At 39.4% G+C, this 13,054-nt stretch overlaps 1 protein-coding gene across 1 annotated transcript in view; it reads right to left on the reverse strand.

The window, feature by feature from the left end:
- GABRR3 (gamma-aminobutyric acid type A receptor subunit rho3) overlaps positions 1-13,054 on the reverse strand; it is a gene marked incomplete at both ends in the record, with an annotated part of 39,704 nt that overhangs the window by 12,881 nt on the left and 13,769 nt on the right. Inside the window, 5 exon segments of the mRNA XM_082839238.1 lie at positions 3,067-3,207; positions 4,231-4,313; positions 7,739-7,962; positions 11,987-12,034; positions 12,036-12,055. Coding sequence (XP_082695364.1) covers positions 3,067-3,207; positions 4,231-4,313; positions 7,739-7,962; positions 11,987-12,034; positions 12,036-12,055 — 516 coding nt within the window.

Below are 13,054 nucleotides of genomic sequence, written 5' to 3' on the forward strand. Positions count from 1 at the left end.
CACATTTCTGATTCATATCACGCTTTATTTCACAATAGCTGTGATGTCAGTCTTATTAAACCTTTTCTAAAATAAGGCAGTGAATAATGAAATGATAAAAATGAAAGTATACCTTTTATAAATAAGTGGTAAGATTAATTTTTCTATGATAAATGCAGTTTACTTTGAGATAAAATTATTCAAATCAGAGAGACTATAGGTCAAAATAATAAATAAAACTAAATCATAGATGTTGCAAAGTTGGAGAACTCTTCTACTTCCTCAGTAGTAATTTCTTAGGTAACTCAAGATGGCAAACCTATTTAGACAGATTAGGTAAATATTTAGGCACTTAGTCTAAGATATACTCCTAGTCAATCCACACCGAATTGGCAGACTGCATGCCTAATATTCTACTCTTTTTTTTTTTTTTTTTTTTTGCGGTACGCGGGCCTCTCACTGTTGTGGTCTCTCCCGTTGCGGAGCACAGACTCCGGACGCGCAGGCTCAGCGGCCATGGCTCATGGGTCCAGCCGCTCCGCGGCATGTGGGATCTTCGCGGACCGGGGCACGAACCCGTGTCCCCTGCATCGGCAGACGGACTCTCAACCACTGCGCCACCAGGGAAGCCCAATATTCTACTCTTAATTAACTGCTGGTTACCCTGCTCTTTCCTACTTGTTCTGAGTTTCTCTCGCCATCAGTTGATACGTTTCAGGAACACCAAACAATTTCATTACCAAGGCTAATAAAAGATACACTACATAGTGCATTCTAAAGTCAAAATATACATTTTTTTAAGCTACTCATTGTCTTGTATTACCCATGTCACAGTCCACTTCATTATGGTTTGCAATTGAGATTTTGATTATGGTTGTAGAGTGAAATAATAGCATCTCTGACGTTGTAACTTCATATAATTATTGTGAGATTAAAAGAGATAAGGAAAAGCTGTGAAAGTACTTCATAAAGAAGGACATTAATGCATATGGTTTTAAGTCTTGAAATATATTTAGGTAACAAGGTCCTTTCTTTACTCATAATTTTCTGAATTTTTTTTTTTTTTGCAACCCAGCAGGAGAAATGTTGCTCTGTCTTGCTGTTCTTCTGGGAAGGGGAGACTAGGGATGGTTTTGTTGTTGAAGCTGTAGCCAAGAAGAGCTCCCTTTACCAACCAGGAAAGGTAGTGCTGCTTTGAAAAGTTGTGGAGCCCTCACTTTGGGTAGTGCAATAAATAGAGTGTGAGTCCATTTTTCATATTTGACTTTTGATAACTTTCTAGCCCCACTTCCCCTTCTGTTCCACACCTGGGCAAGCTAGGAGGAAAGCCAGATGTTACCTCTTTGGCACTGGTGGGAAGATCAAACCATGCAAACCCTGCACCATTTAAGGGAATCCTCACCCTAGCCCCACTTTCTAACCACCATAGAACCCCAAGTCAGGCACCATTTTCTGTTCTCTCAGACATTTTCAGACCTTCTCAGGAGCCTGCCCTGCTCTCTCTAGAAAACCTCATTATGTGAGTAATAAATCTCTTTATACCCTTTTGGCATGTGTGTGGCATCACAGTGACGTACTTGATGGATTGATTGAGCTGCTATTTATTGAGCACCTATCATGCGCCAGGCACATTCGAGGTGAACAAGAGAATGGGGAAGAGATGGTGAACAAGGCAGACAGATCCCTGCACTCTTTCTAGTCAGGCACTCAGACAATAAGGCAGTCAAATAGAGATGTATTTCAGGACATGGTTAGTGATGTGAAGACAAGTACACATGGGGAATGGTGAGGAGGGAAGTCTATTCTAGATAGGATGGCTAGGAAAGCATTCTTTTTTTTTTTTTTTTTTTTTTTTTGCAGTACGCGGGGCTCTCACTGTTGTGGCCTCTCCCGTTGCGGAGCACAGGCTCCGGACGCGCAGGCCCAGCGGCCATGGCTCACGGGCCCAGCCACTCCGCGGCATGTGGGATCTTCCCGGACCAGGGCACGAACCCGTGTCCCCTGCATCGGCAGGCAGACTCTCAACCACTGCGCCACCAGGGAAGCCCTAGGAAAGCATTCTTTGAGGAGATGATATTTGAACAAAGCTCTGAGCAAAATGAGGAAGCTGGTCATCAAAAGATCAGGGGAAAACATTCCAGGCAGAGAGAGAAAAGGCCAAAGCAGAAACCCTGCAGATGGAATAAAATGGGTGTGTTTGAAGACACGCAAGAAGTAGGGAGAGGGGGCGGGGTAGTTGTTGAGGTCAGAGCCTTAGGCAGAGAAAGATCATGTAGGGCCTTGCAGGCCATGGTGAGAAGCTTAAATTCTGCTGTAAGTTTGGTGGAAAAACACCAGAGGGCTTTGAACAGAGAAGAATTGTGCTGTTTATGTTTTCAAAAGAACACTCTGTCTGCTGTATTAAGAGTAGACTGCAGGGGCCGAGAGGAAGCAAGGCATCTAGTTAGAGGTGGTTATATGACAAAGACATAAATCTGCACAGACGGTCCCTGACTTAACACGATTTGACTTACAATTTTTTGACTTTATGATGGTATGAAAGCCATACACATTCAGTAGAAACTGTACTTCCAATTTTGAATTTTGATCTTTTTCCCGGGCTGGCCATATGCTCTCTGTGTGATGCTGGGCAGTCGCAGCGAACCAGCCCCCAGTCAGCCCCAGATCACGAGGGCAAACAACCGATACACTTACAACGATTCTGCACCCAGACAACCATTCTGTTTTTCACTTTCAATACAGTATTCAATTAAATTACAGAAGATATTCAACACTTTATTATAAAATAGGATTTGAGTTAGATGAATAAGTGTTCTGAGCACATTAAAGGTAAGCTAGGCTACTTATGATATTTGGGAGGTTAGGTATATTAAATGCACTTCAACTTATAATGGATTTATTGGGAGGTAACCCCATCGTAAGTTGAGGAACACCTGTATTGGAAAGGTAGAGGTGGCTGCCTATAAAAGAAGGATGATGTTATTGGCCAAATGGGATGCTTGTTTGGACTTGGGTCTTTCCGCTCATACTTTGCCGACAGTAGATGCTCAATAAATGCTGATGAATTGTCCACATAAAATACGGTACCTGTGCTGCTATAGAAAGCAAATCCACTGGATGCACTGACTTCCTCGATGAAGCACTGAGAAAGCGAAATGTGCTCGTCAGTATTCGGGGACTTGTTTCCATGTTTCCAGTACAGCATTAGATCCTCCTCATTGTAGGCATCTAAGACAAGAAAATAACATTCTTTTTATTGGAGTAAGCTCTTGTAAGTTCCACGAGGTCTAGGACCATGTTTTATACAGTTCTGTATCCCTGGGGTCTGGTCCAATGTCACGGCTCTGAAATATACGTTTGCCAATAGACTGATAATATCCACATCTTCAAAAAGAAAAAAAAAACCTCCAAAACTTAGACCCTGATTACTGGCATAGTGTGGCAGCTTTTTCTGTGCCCACATGATGCATTAAAACTCTCCTAATAGCTGTTTCCATGTCTGTGTGTACTGTGATGTCACAGCACCGCCTTTCCCTCACAGGTCTGATGCCAAGTCTTTAGGCCCCTTTAGTTTTGTAGCTCTATTGGATGAAATTCCAGAGTGAGCTGGGCTTGTACAGAATTTTCTTCTATAATCAAATACTATTATAGAGAGTTTCTAATGGATTTAGGGAGGAGCATCTATGTAGGAGACATCCATTGAGATTCCCAGCATTTTACCCACATTATGGAAAACTGCAGTCAGCTTTTAAGATATCACGTCAAAAATAGCTGGTGGGTCAAAGTAATTGACAGGGAGCTGGCTCAGATGCCCTCTGACAGGGCTTTGATTAGGAGGTTTAAGTCTAGAGCTGGGTTTTTCCAGGGAAACAAAGCATACTTAATGGAAGACTGGGATTTATACGGGAACATAAATGGCGGAGCTTTCTAAATCTGCCAGTCTCTGTTAATAGCATTAGCAAGAATACAACTTTTTAGGGAGCTATTACTTTAAAATCATTATGGAAACTGCAGAATATGTAGTTATCAAAGCATTTTTTTCCTTGAATCGTCTATCTTCTCATTTGAGAGACAATTTGCCATCATGATTCTTACTAAAAAACCAACCAACCAACCAACCAACCAACAAGCTGTTTTGGACAAATATATTTATCAAGATGTTTACATGCTTGTTAAGAGTATGCTTATTTATATGCAAGTATGTGATGGTGTGTTCAGACCACACATACTCCATAGGGAAGTAAGACTTACAGCTTTCCAGTTCAAGGGAACAATTTTGAGTGTCAAGTGGAAACCTGCTGAAATCCATAAAGCACATTGCTGTAACAGTTATCCTATAGCAAGAATGAGAAAAAGAAAACTGCAGATCATTTAACCACATGGTCAAATAAGCAATGCAGCATTGAAGCTCTCTGACACTTTTGAGTGCCTTTCAAGACTAATGCAAAACAGGTGTTACCATCTTCTTTCCAAGTAACCCATAAGGAAGCAAACCCAGGAAGGTAGGTGATTTGCGTAAGACACAGTTAACGAGTGAATTCCTGCCCTAATAATTGCTTCTGATCTCACCATTTCCTGCTCAGCTTCCTCTATATTTTCTGGGTGTTTTCAGAAAAACACACTTCAAAGTGAGAAGACTTTTAAATAGATTTAAATACTTTCTGCTTTCTGGAAGATGCAAACTTAAATAGTTTCCAGTAATAAAGAGCTGGAATGGTGGTAATAAAAACCTATGAGTAAAGGTTTCTTTCACAAAGCAAGTTTACCTGAGGAAATTATCTTTCCAGGAGTGAGGGGAAAGCCTGGAACATTTTCAGTTATAGATCTACGTGCTATTAAGCATGTAATTCAGGTGCTATTAAGTGAAAGGCTTGCATACTGATGAGGACTGCTTTTTCAAATTTTATGTCCTTTTAGCTTTTCCTGGCTTCAGGCAGAGGCTGTTGAACTTTGGTACCTGCAATAGCAGATTGGAGGTTCCTTAAAAGGCCCCTGAGCAAGTCTGCAAAAAACAAAGGCAACAGCTGGTCCTACCGATGGTGTATCCAAGTTAATCAGAGGAGTAGAACCATTTTATCTGCCGGGGGTTGAATTCTACTGTCAATAGTCATGCAGCAAAATGCCAAGCCAGGGAGATGTCTGGATAACTTGGTGTCACAAAACATATTCATTTTGGCATCTTCCTTGTACTTTAAAGCTGGAAAGGACTTCTGAAATCTTTGAGTCTACTTCCTTCAGAGTACATATGAATAAATTAAAAACCAAGGAGATTAGGCAGGCACTATTAAAGAAAAAAACTATGCATGATTCTTGTTAAAGAATGGTAAGGCAGACTCTATTTAGGAGGGCTACTATAATTTTTTTTTTAATGGGTAACAAAGATTGGGCTCAACTCCAAATATGAGTGGGAATTTATAGTGAAGGAAGAGGGAGTGGGGTGGAGGTGCGGAGGTCAGTGGATGAACAATTACCAAGAGGAAACATCAGGGCTTGGGGGATTCTGGCTAAATGGACCTAACAGGATTCTTGCTGAAGGGGGGCCAGGGTGATCAGATATCAGCTGGGGGTTAGGGGGTGGATGAGGAACCTCATCAGATATGGAGGGTGATCAGATATTGAGAATAGGGGAGCAGGGCCTAGGTGAGAAGACAGTTCAGAGGAGACTGAGCAGAATTTGGTCAAAGAGAGAATCTTTGTCAGTAGACGGTGTCAGAACCAAGCCTGAAACCAGGTGACTGGCTGGGCTTCAGCTGGCTCTGCTGTCAGCTGAAACAGCTGTGCAGACAACAGTTTTGAGTCCTTCTGTGTTGGGGGATCTCCAAGACCAAGCTCAGGTTCAATGTTTCACTAGAAGGATTCACAGAACTCATCAAAGCTGTTATACTAACAGTTAATGGTTCATTGCAATGAAAGGATACCAGTTAAAATCAGCAATGAAATAAGATGCATAGGGTAGGTTCCAGGAGAGACCAGGAGCAAGTTTCCAGCTGTCCTGTTCTAGTGGAGGTATATGGACAGTGCTTACTTCTCCTAGCAATGATGTGTGACAACATGCACGGACAATTGCCAACCAGGGAAGCTACATAAGCTTTGGAGTCCAAAGTATATATTAACTGAAGGTTGGTCACATAGTTATGGCTGACCTTAGTCTTTAGCTCCTCCAGAGATCAAGTTGATACCGTGTGGCTCAAGGCCTCCGGGTAAACAAAGACATACTTATCAGGCAGGATATTCCAAGGGCTTGTAGGTTATTTCCCAGGAACCAGGCAAGAGCTAAATCTTTCTTTGGAATGTGCAGGGTAAGGATAATCCCCCGAGTTAATTCTCCAGTAGATATCGCCTCGTCAAAATAATTAATTTAAATCAGTTGATTCCTTGGCCAGATGCTGCCAATCGGCTTCTGATTCCTAGGAACGCTTGATTCCAGTACTTATTAGAGTCCTATGTTACTTCTGATTTAAAAGTCCTATGGAAAGTAGTATTTTCCTTTGATTTCATTTTTTTTTTAAAAAAAGCATATGAAACGTCTGGTAATAGCACCTTTGTACTAAAGAGAGCAAGGTGTTTTTAATGAACAAAAAGAATCTGTATTGGTTTCCTATTTCCATTGTAACAAATTACCATAAACTTGGTGGCTTAAAACGACAGAAATGTATTCTCTCACAGTTCTGGAGGCCAGAAGTCTGAAGTTAGTATCACTGGACTGAAATCAAGGTGTTAGAAAGGCCCTGCTCCCTCCAGAGGCTCTAGAGGGGAAATTCATTCCTTGCTTCTCACAGCTCCTGGTAGCTGCCAGCATTCTGGGGCTGGTGGTTGCATCACTCCAATCTCTGTCTTCATGGTCACACTGCTTTCTACTCTTCCATGTATGTCAAATCCTTCTTCTGCCTTTCTCTTACAAGGATACGGATGATTGCATTTAGGACCCATCCAGATAATCCAGAATAATTCCCCTATCTCAAGACCCTTTATTTAATCACATCTGCATAGATCCTTTTTTTTTTCCATATAAAATAACCTTCACAGGTTCCGGGGATTAGGGCATGGATAACTTTTGGGAAGCTAATTTTTTTGTTTTTTTTCAGTTTACTACTGAATCCTTCTGGGATTTCTAAGACATAAAAAAAATGAATTGCTTGGATTTACCAAACATTTTTAGGATTACCTACGGTAAGCCACTCAGTAAGCACAGGACTCAGGCTTGCTTAAAAACATATGGTATATTAAAGATGGAGGGATATTATAGCATAGTGGCAGAACAAATGTTTTAAATTAAAAATATTTTTCATTTTCAAAATTTTTTAAATGAAGAAACTAGGGGTAACTTGGATGATGACTATATATTCCTGTGAAAAATGAAGGAGATAGTTAACAAAATTATTTAGTTGATCCAAGATTCCAAGACTGCTTGTTGGGGTGCAGGGTGGGGTGGAGTTGGTGAGGAGGAAAAGTAGTTTTGTATACTTATAAAATTGTGGGCCAGATTCTTAAGGATTTCCATAATTCAGCTCCACTCTGTCCAACCTTATTTCCTATCATTCTCCAATACATGCCCAGAGTGGGTACAGTTAGACTAGGAAACCATTCTTTAAAACCTGGAAGTTAGAACCAGGAAAAAATCACATCTTCTGCTTGTGTCCCAAGCTCCAGCATTACTAAATACAGCAATATTGGGAGTTTAGCCTGAAGTGAGACCCATCAGCTTTGGTGTAGGTGGTGTGGTATAAGGAAGCCAAAGGCAGTAGACAGCCCTCCTTACCTGACACTGAAGAGGACATTTCCATCAGGGTGTACACACGGCATGATGTTCTCCACAGTTGTATCATGGATGAAGGATCTCTTCGAATGGACAAAAAAGATATCAGCCACCCAAATCTTTTTGATTAATCTGTGATCAAAAGTCATGCTTTTGTTGGTTTTGCTGGGAAAGGCAAGTCTTTCATCTTTCCAGTAATGCCTGAGATAAAAAGTCATTGTAAAGTCCTAGGTAGAGAGAAAAAGAGACAAGTCAAGGTCAGTAGGAATATGGTTCAGGGTGATCAATCAATACTATTAGTCTCGATTGGTTTCCATGGGTGTTAGTGACCTGTCCGCGAATAGCTTATATTTTCAGGTAGATTTAGAATGAAGCTACTGAGCTTCAGTCACAGAGCCTCTCCCTCACCTGGACTCTGGTGAATGTTGAGAGTTTCTGAAAACCATCAAGTATTCAAGTTGGTGAAGGGAAACAGGTTATAACCGGGAAGCATTTCTACCTAAGCACTCTGGTAAATCACCTAAAGAGATCTCAGAAGAAAGGAACCTGGAACTCCATGGTCTGGTATTTTATTTTGATTTTTTTCTCATTATAAATAAATATTCACTTTTGTGATTGATTTTGTATCCATACATTTATATTGTTTTTGTTTTAAAGAAGCCCTCCCCAAGTTGAAAAAACTACAGTCCCACAAAAACCTGGACACAGCCTTTATTGGAGCTGTTAGTGGAAAGCATGTTTTCGGAGGTTCTGAAAAAGCGACAATGATCTCCCTCTTCTTGAGAGACAGAAAGAATGCTAGGAGATGGTGGTGCTGGAATTTTAGTGTGCAGAAGAATCACCTGTGACTTCGTTAAAATGGCACATTCCCCAGAAGCTAGTTCCCAGAGATTCTGATCCAGTATGGCTCAGGTATTTGAATTGTTAATGTGTATTCCAGTTGTAAGGAGGTAAGGATGAGGGGAAAAAACTATGTTAACATTATGTTAGCAGAAAAAAAAATGGTTAGTCAATAATTTGAGTTTTATTTGGCTCTCAGATACGACATTAAATATTTTGTTTGAACAGAAATTCTCCTATCTTCGTCCAAGTCACTGGGTGTGGGCAACGACAACGTGTTTTACATTTCCCAAATGCTTACTTCACACTATCATTTATTGCCCAACAACACTCCTATTTTTCTTGAAATAACACGTATAATAGAACTTTGACATTTATTACACAGGCAAAGAACAAATCTCAGTAAACCACAAATAAGTCATCAAGCAATGATGAGCTCATTTGTTTTTCTTAGGATCAGAATAGAGGTACATTGTATTATCGCTCTGCGTTAATCTGGGAGCATCAGCCCTGTGTAATTTTGGATTACAGTGAGGGTGAATAAATAGAACGTTTCATTCATTACTGAAACACTACTCCACAGGGAATCCTGTGGGTTACTGCATGGGTTGCTTCAATGAGCATATATTTGGTTTTAGATGCTCAGTCTGATCAGAAGGGCACTGGGCAAATACTGAGCCTATGAAGTCAAATGGCAGACATTGGTATATACATGTCAGTGGTACATCAGCGTCACCACTAGTTGGCACTATCATGAGAAGCGGGCTGAACAGCCTGTTTTGAGGAGAGCAGGACAAAACTAAAAGGGATCGAAAGTGAATTCAGGGTGGGACAAGGGAGCATGGGAAAATGATAAATGAGAAGCAAAAGAAGCCAACACTGGAGGTCACTGATGATTTTTTCAAATTAGGCATGGAGAATGCAGACCAGTTTTTGCTGATACTGAGTACTGAGGCTGAACTTATTCAGGAGAAAAGGATGAGGTCCAGTTTTGGGGGCTGTGGGGTAGACACAACGAGATTTTTAGATGCAGACTGGGTCATTCAGGTATCACTTAGAGATTATGCCAGGAGAGGCGAAATGAGAGCCTGCTTCTGGAGCACAACAGGCTCAAGAAAATGTCACTAAAAGCCACTTTTGGTAAGGGAAAAGCCAACGCTTTCTAATCAAGGCATTTTTGAATAGTGGGTACTAGTGGTGCTATTCCCTCTGGGAGTAGGGTGCTTAAAATGAAGGAAGTTTCATTTAAGGTTTGATATTGAACTGAAATAAATATTAAATTAGATAATGACAAGGACTAGAAGGACATTAACTGAAGACTGAAACCAGATGTTGGGCCATAGAAGATCTTGTTTAGACTTTTCTGGAATTTTTATGTGTCCTGTAATTTTCATTTAGTTAGCATTTGGATGGCAATGACTAGTTGAAGGAATCACTATAAATAAAAATATTAATTAAGTTTACATATGAAAAGATTATTTGCTCTTTCAATTTTAAGTGATTTATATTTTCTAGGTCCTGCTTCCTTAAGAGATCCCTACTTTATTCTTTCTCTTTCATTCTCTTCTTTTTTAAAAAAAATTATCTTTGTGGTAATTGCATACTAAAAATAATATGTAGAATCTAAATTTCAATACTTAATTCTATGAAAAACACTATATATAAGCCACAGTTCATATATCAAAAATACTTTTATTCCAAAAAATATCTCAAAGCAATTTTTGAAAATTTCACAAGAACACACATGTAAAAGATTCCAGAAAAGGGAATAAAATGCAAGGATTAACATACATGAAATGACCAGATTAGATAAACTAAATCTTTCCAGATGGAAAACGAGTTTGAAACTAATTCTTATCTTCTCTATTCATGGAGGGGTTATTCCCTGGTTTTATTTTTATCACCCTCTAGCCCCCTGCAAAAACCAAGCTTCCATATTCAAAGTAGAAAATGAAAGACAATAAGCGTTTGGCTAAGAGTTGCAACTTCAGATGTCTCCCTGGATCAGGACCTGGCAGGAAACACCAATGAACGAAGCAGGATGAACCTAAGAGGAAAGCCAGGCATGGGTTCCAGGGCACAGGCCCTATCTAATGGCATTCACAAACTGTCTAAAACTTGGGGGGAGGTAGGAACAAATCCAAAATTGAAACCACAACCAAAACCAAAACATGTTCAAAGCTGCATCCTACCAGTGAGTACCTGTTAGGGCCCTAGTCATTAATAGTTGCACCTAGTGTAATGTTGATAGGGAACAAAAGAAAGACAACTACAGGAGATGATGGAAAAGACAACACAACTGAAGAGAACAAAATTAGATAGAAAGAGTGATTCAAATATAAGAATATACATCACTTAGGTAAGAACAAGGAAATGGACATTGAAAATTTGAAACTATAATGCACTTTTTATTTGGCATAGAAAAATATACTAAAATGGGCTACACAAAGCTCTGAGACATTAACAAATTAACAGAATAGTAGTAGGTAAAAAGGAATTACATCAATAATGTATATGTTTGTGCAAGTAAATATTATTCTTAAAGTACCTGAAAAAAGCTTAAAATTACTTAAATGAAACACAATTCTGGTAATTATGTAGACTCGGTAGTTCTAAAGTGGGAGTAGAGAAAATAAAATGGAAAAATTATGGTAGGGGATATTAAAACATAAATATAGCTAAAATGGTAAAACTGGGTTAGGGGGAATGGGGAAGAGGAGACAAAAAAGCAAAGCATATAAAATGGCAAAGGAAACAGGAAAAGGCTAAAAGGAAAATGATAATAATCAATCAGTTTAAAGTTTTAAGTGATGGTGGTTTGCAAGTACTACTCCATAAAAATGACAAATATTTCAGTGCAAAAATAAAATAAGGGCAGTCTCTTCTGGATTTCTAGAAACTCTAAGGGAATGGACAAACTTTTCTTAATTTAAATTTTTAGTCCTATGAGTTTAAAAAATCCTTTGTTCTCTGCTATTGTTTTTCTACAGATAAGCAAAGTTAGTATGAACTGAAAAATCTGGAAGCATTCTATCAACCCAGATTCAGGTGTTTATCATTTTGTGGGTAAGGACTCATGGTTGTGACTTCATATTTCACATATATTATGATCACCCTTTCTTCTTGTGCAATTGTTTCTGGTTCATGTCACATAGCTAAATATATCATGTCCTTCAGTGCTCCACCACTGTAAAGCCATTAGAAGGAAAAGAGAAGAGGAGGAAAGGAATGAGAATTTTAATCAGAGGTAGAAAGAAGTGGATAGAAGAGAGTAAAGCAACTTCAACTTTATTAAGCAAAGTAGGAAAAATAAGTAACATACATAATTAAGATGATTTATTAAAACACCGGTGATTTTGACACTATTGAGACTCTATCCTTTCAGAAAAAGTATCTCATAGAGAAACTTACCATGTTAACCTCTGAAATGCTGTCAAGGCTTTCAACCTGGACATCTATAACCCACTGGCACTGGAGATCCTTCAGAAAGAAGAATGGGTAATATAACGAGGAATTAGGATTGTTTTGGAAACATTTAAAGTGGAGAGAGATCAATGTTGCAAATGAATTATTTTTCAAGTTTTAACAATAAGTCTCTCCATTGTCTATTGATATATTATTACACATTCAGGGAGTGGATGTAGTCATGGAATTCATGACTTTGGTAAATATGGGAGCCTTTCCTCCCTTGCCAAAAATTCAGCCTTTTTCACTTGGGCAGTGCATGGCAGGCTAGAGGAACACACTGCTAGTACAGTGCTACACAGGGATGCTGCACATTCAGAAATGTCGCTATCCAGATCATCAGTAACCACAAGCTGCATTTGGGATAAAGCAAACATCCTTTGAAATGTGTGGCTGAGAGTATTCTGAAAGTCAGAATTGGAGCAACTTCAGACAGACAAGTGCTGAGACTGGTGTGCCGTTGGGTCTCACAGAATCAGGCTCATGCACCCAGAGAACAGACTGAGACCAAGACATTTCCTTGTTACACCTTACAGAGGGTTTCATCTGTTCCTGTGTGAGGGGATGCTGATGTTAATAGCTTCATTATTTAGTATTGTGTATGAAATTTGATGTATATATATGTTCAAATAGTTTGTATATTTATACATATAGTCTTCGTATGTTTTCTTTCCATGGTAACCAATTCTCAAACTTTATAGTCCCGAGTTAAAAAATGCTTTCAACTGTTGTTGAAAAAACAGAAATCTTGCCTAGATGGATCCCAGGTGGCTGTTTCAGTCAAGATTCTGGGATTTAGAAGGGACTGGCCAGAAAAACTTCCTTCCTTATTGTCTGGATGTGCTACATGTGACATATATGTGCATATAATTTAATAAGGCACCTAATTATTGTGTTTTAAATGCACACTATAAAACAAGATATGCCTCGCCAGTCCCTGTGCACCCTCTATGACCCCCCTGCCCCATTAATTGGCTGACGTTACCTTCACTTTATCGACCCAGATTCCCTCTT

This window comes from Leucopleurus acutus (assembly GCF_964270905.1).
Source record: "Leucopleurus acutus genome assembly, chromosome: 5".
NCBI lineage: Eukaryota > Metazoa > Chordata > Mammalia > Artiodactyla > Delphinidae > Leucopleurus > Leucopleurus acutus.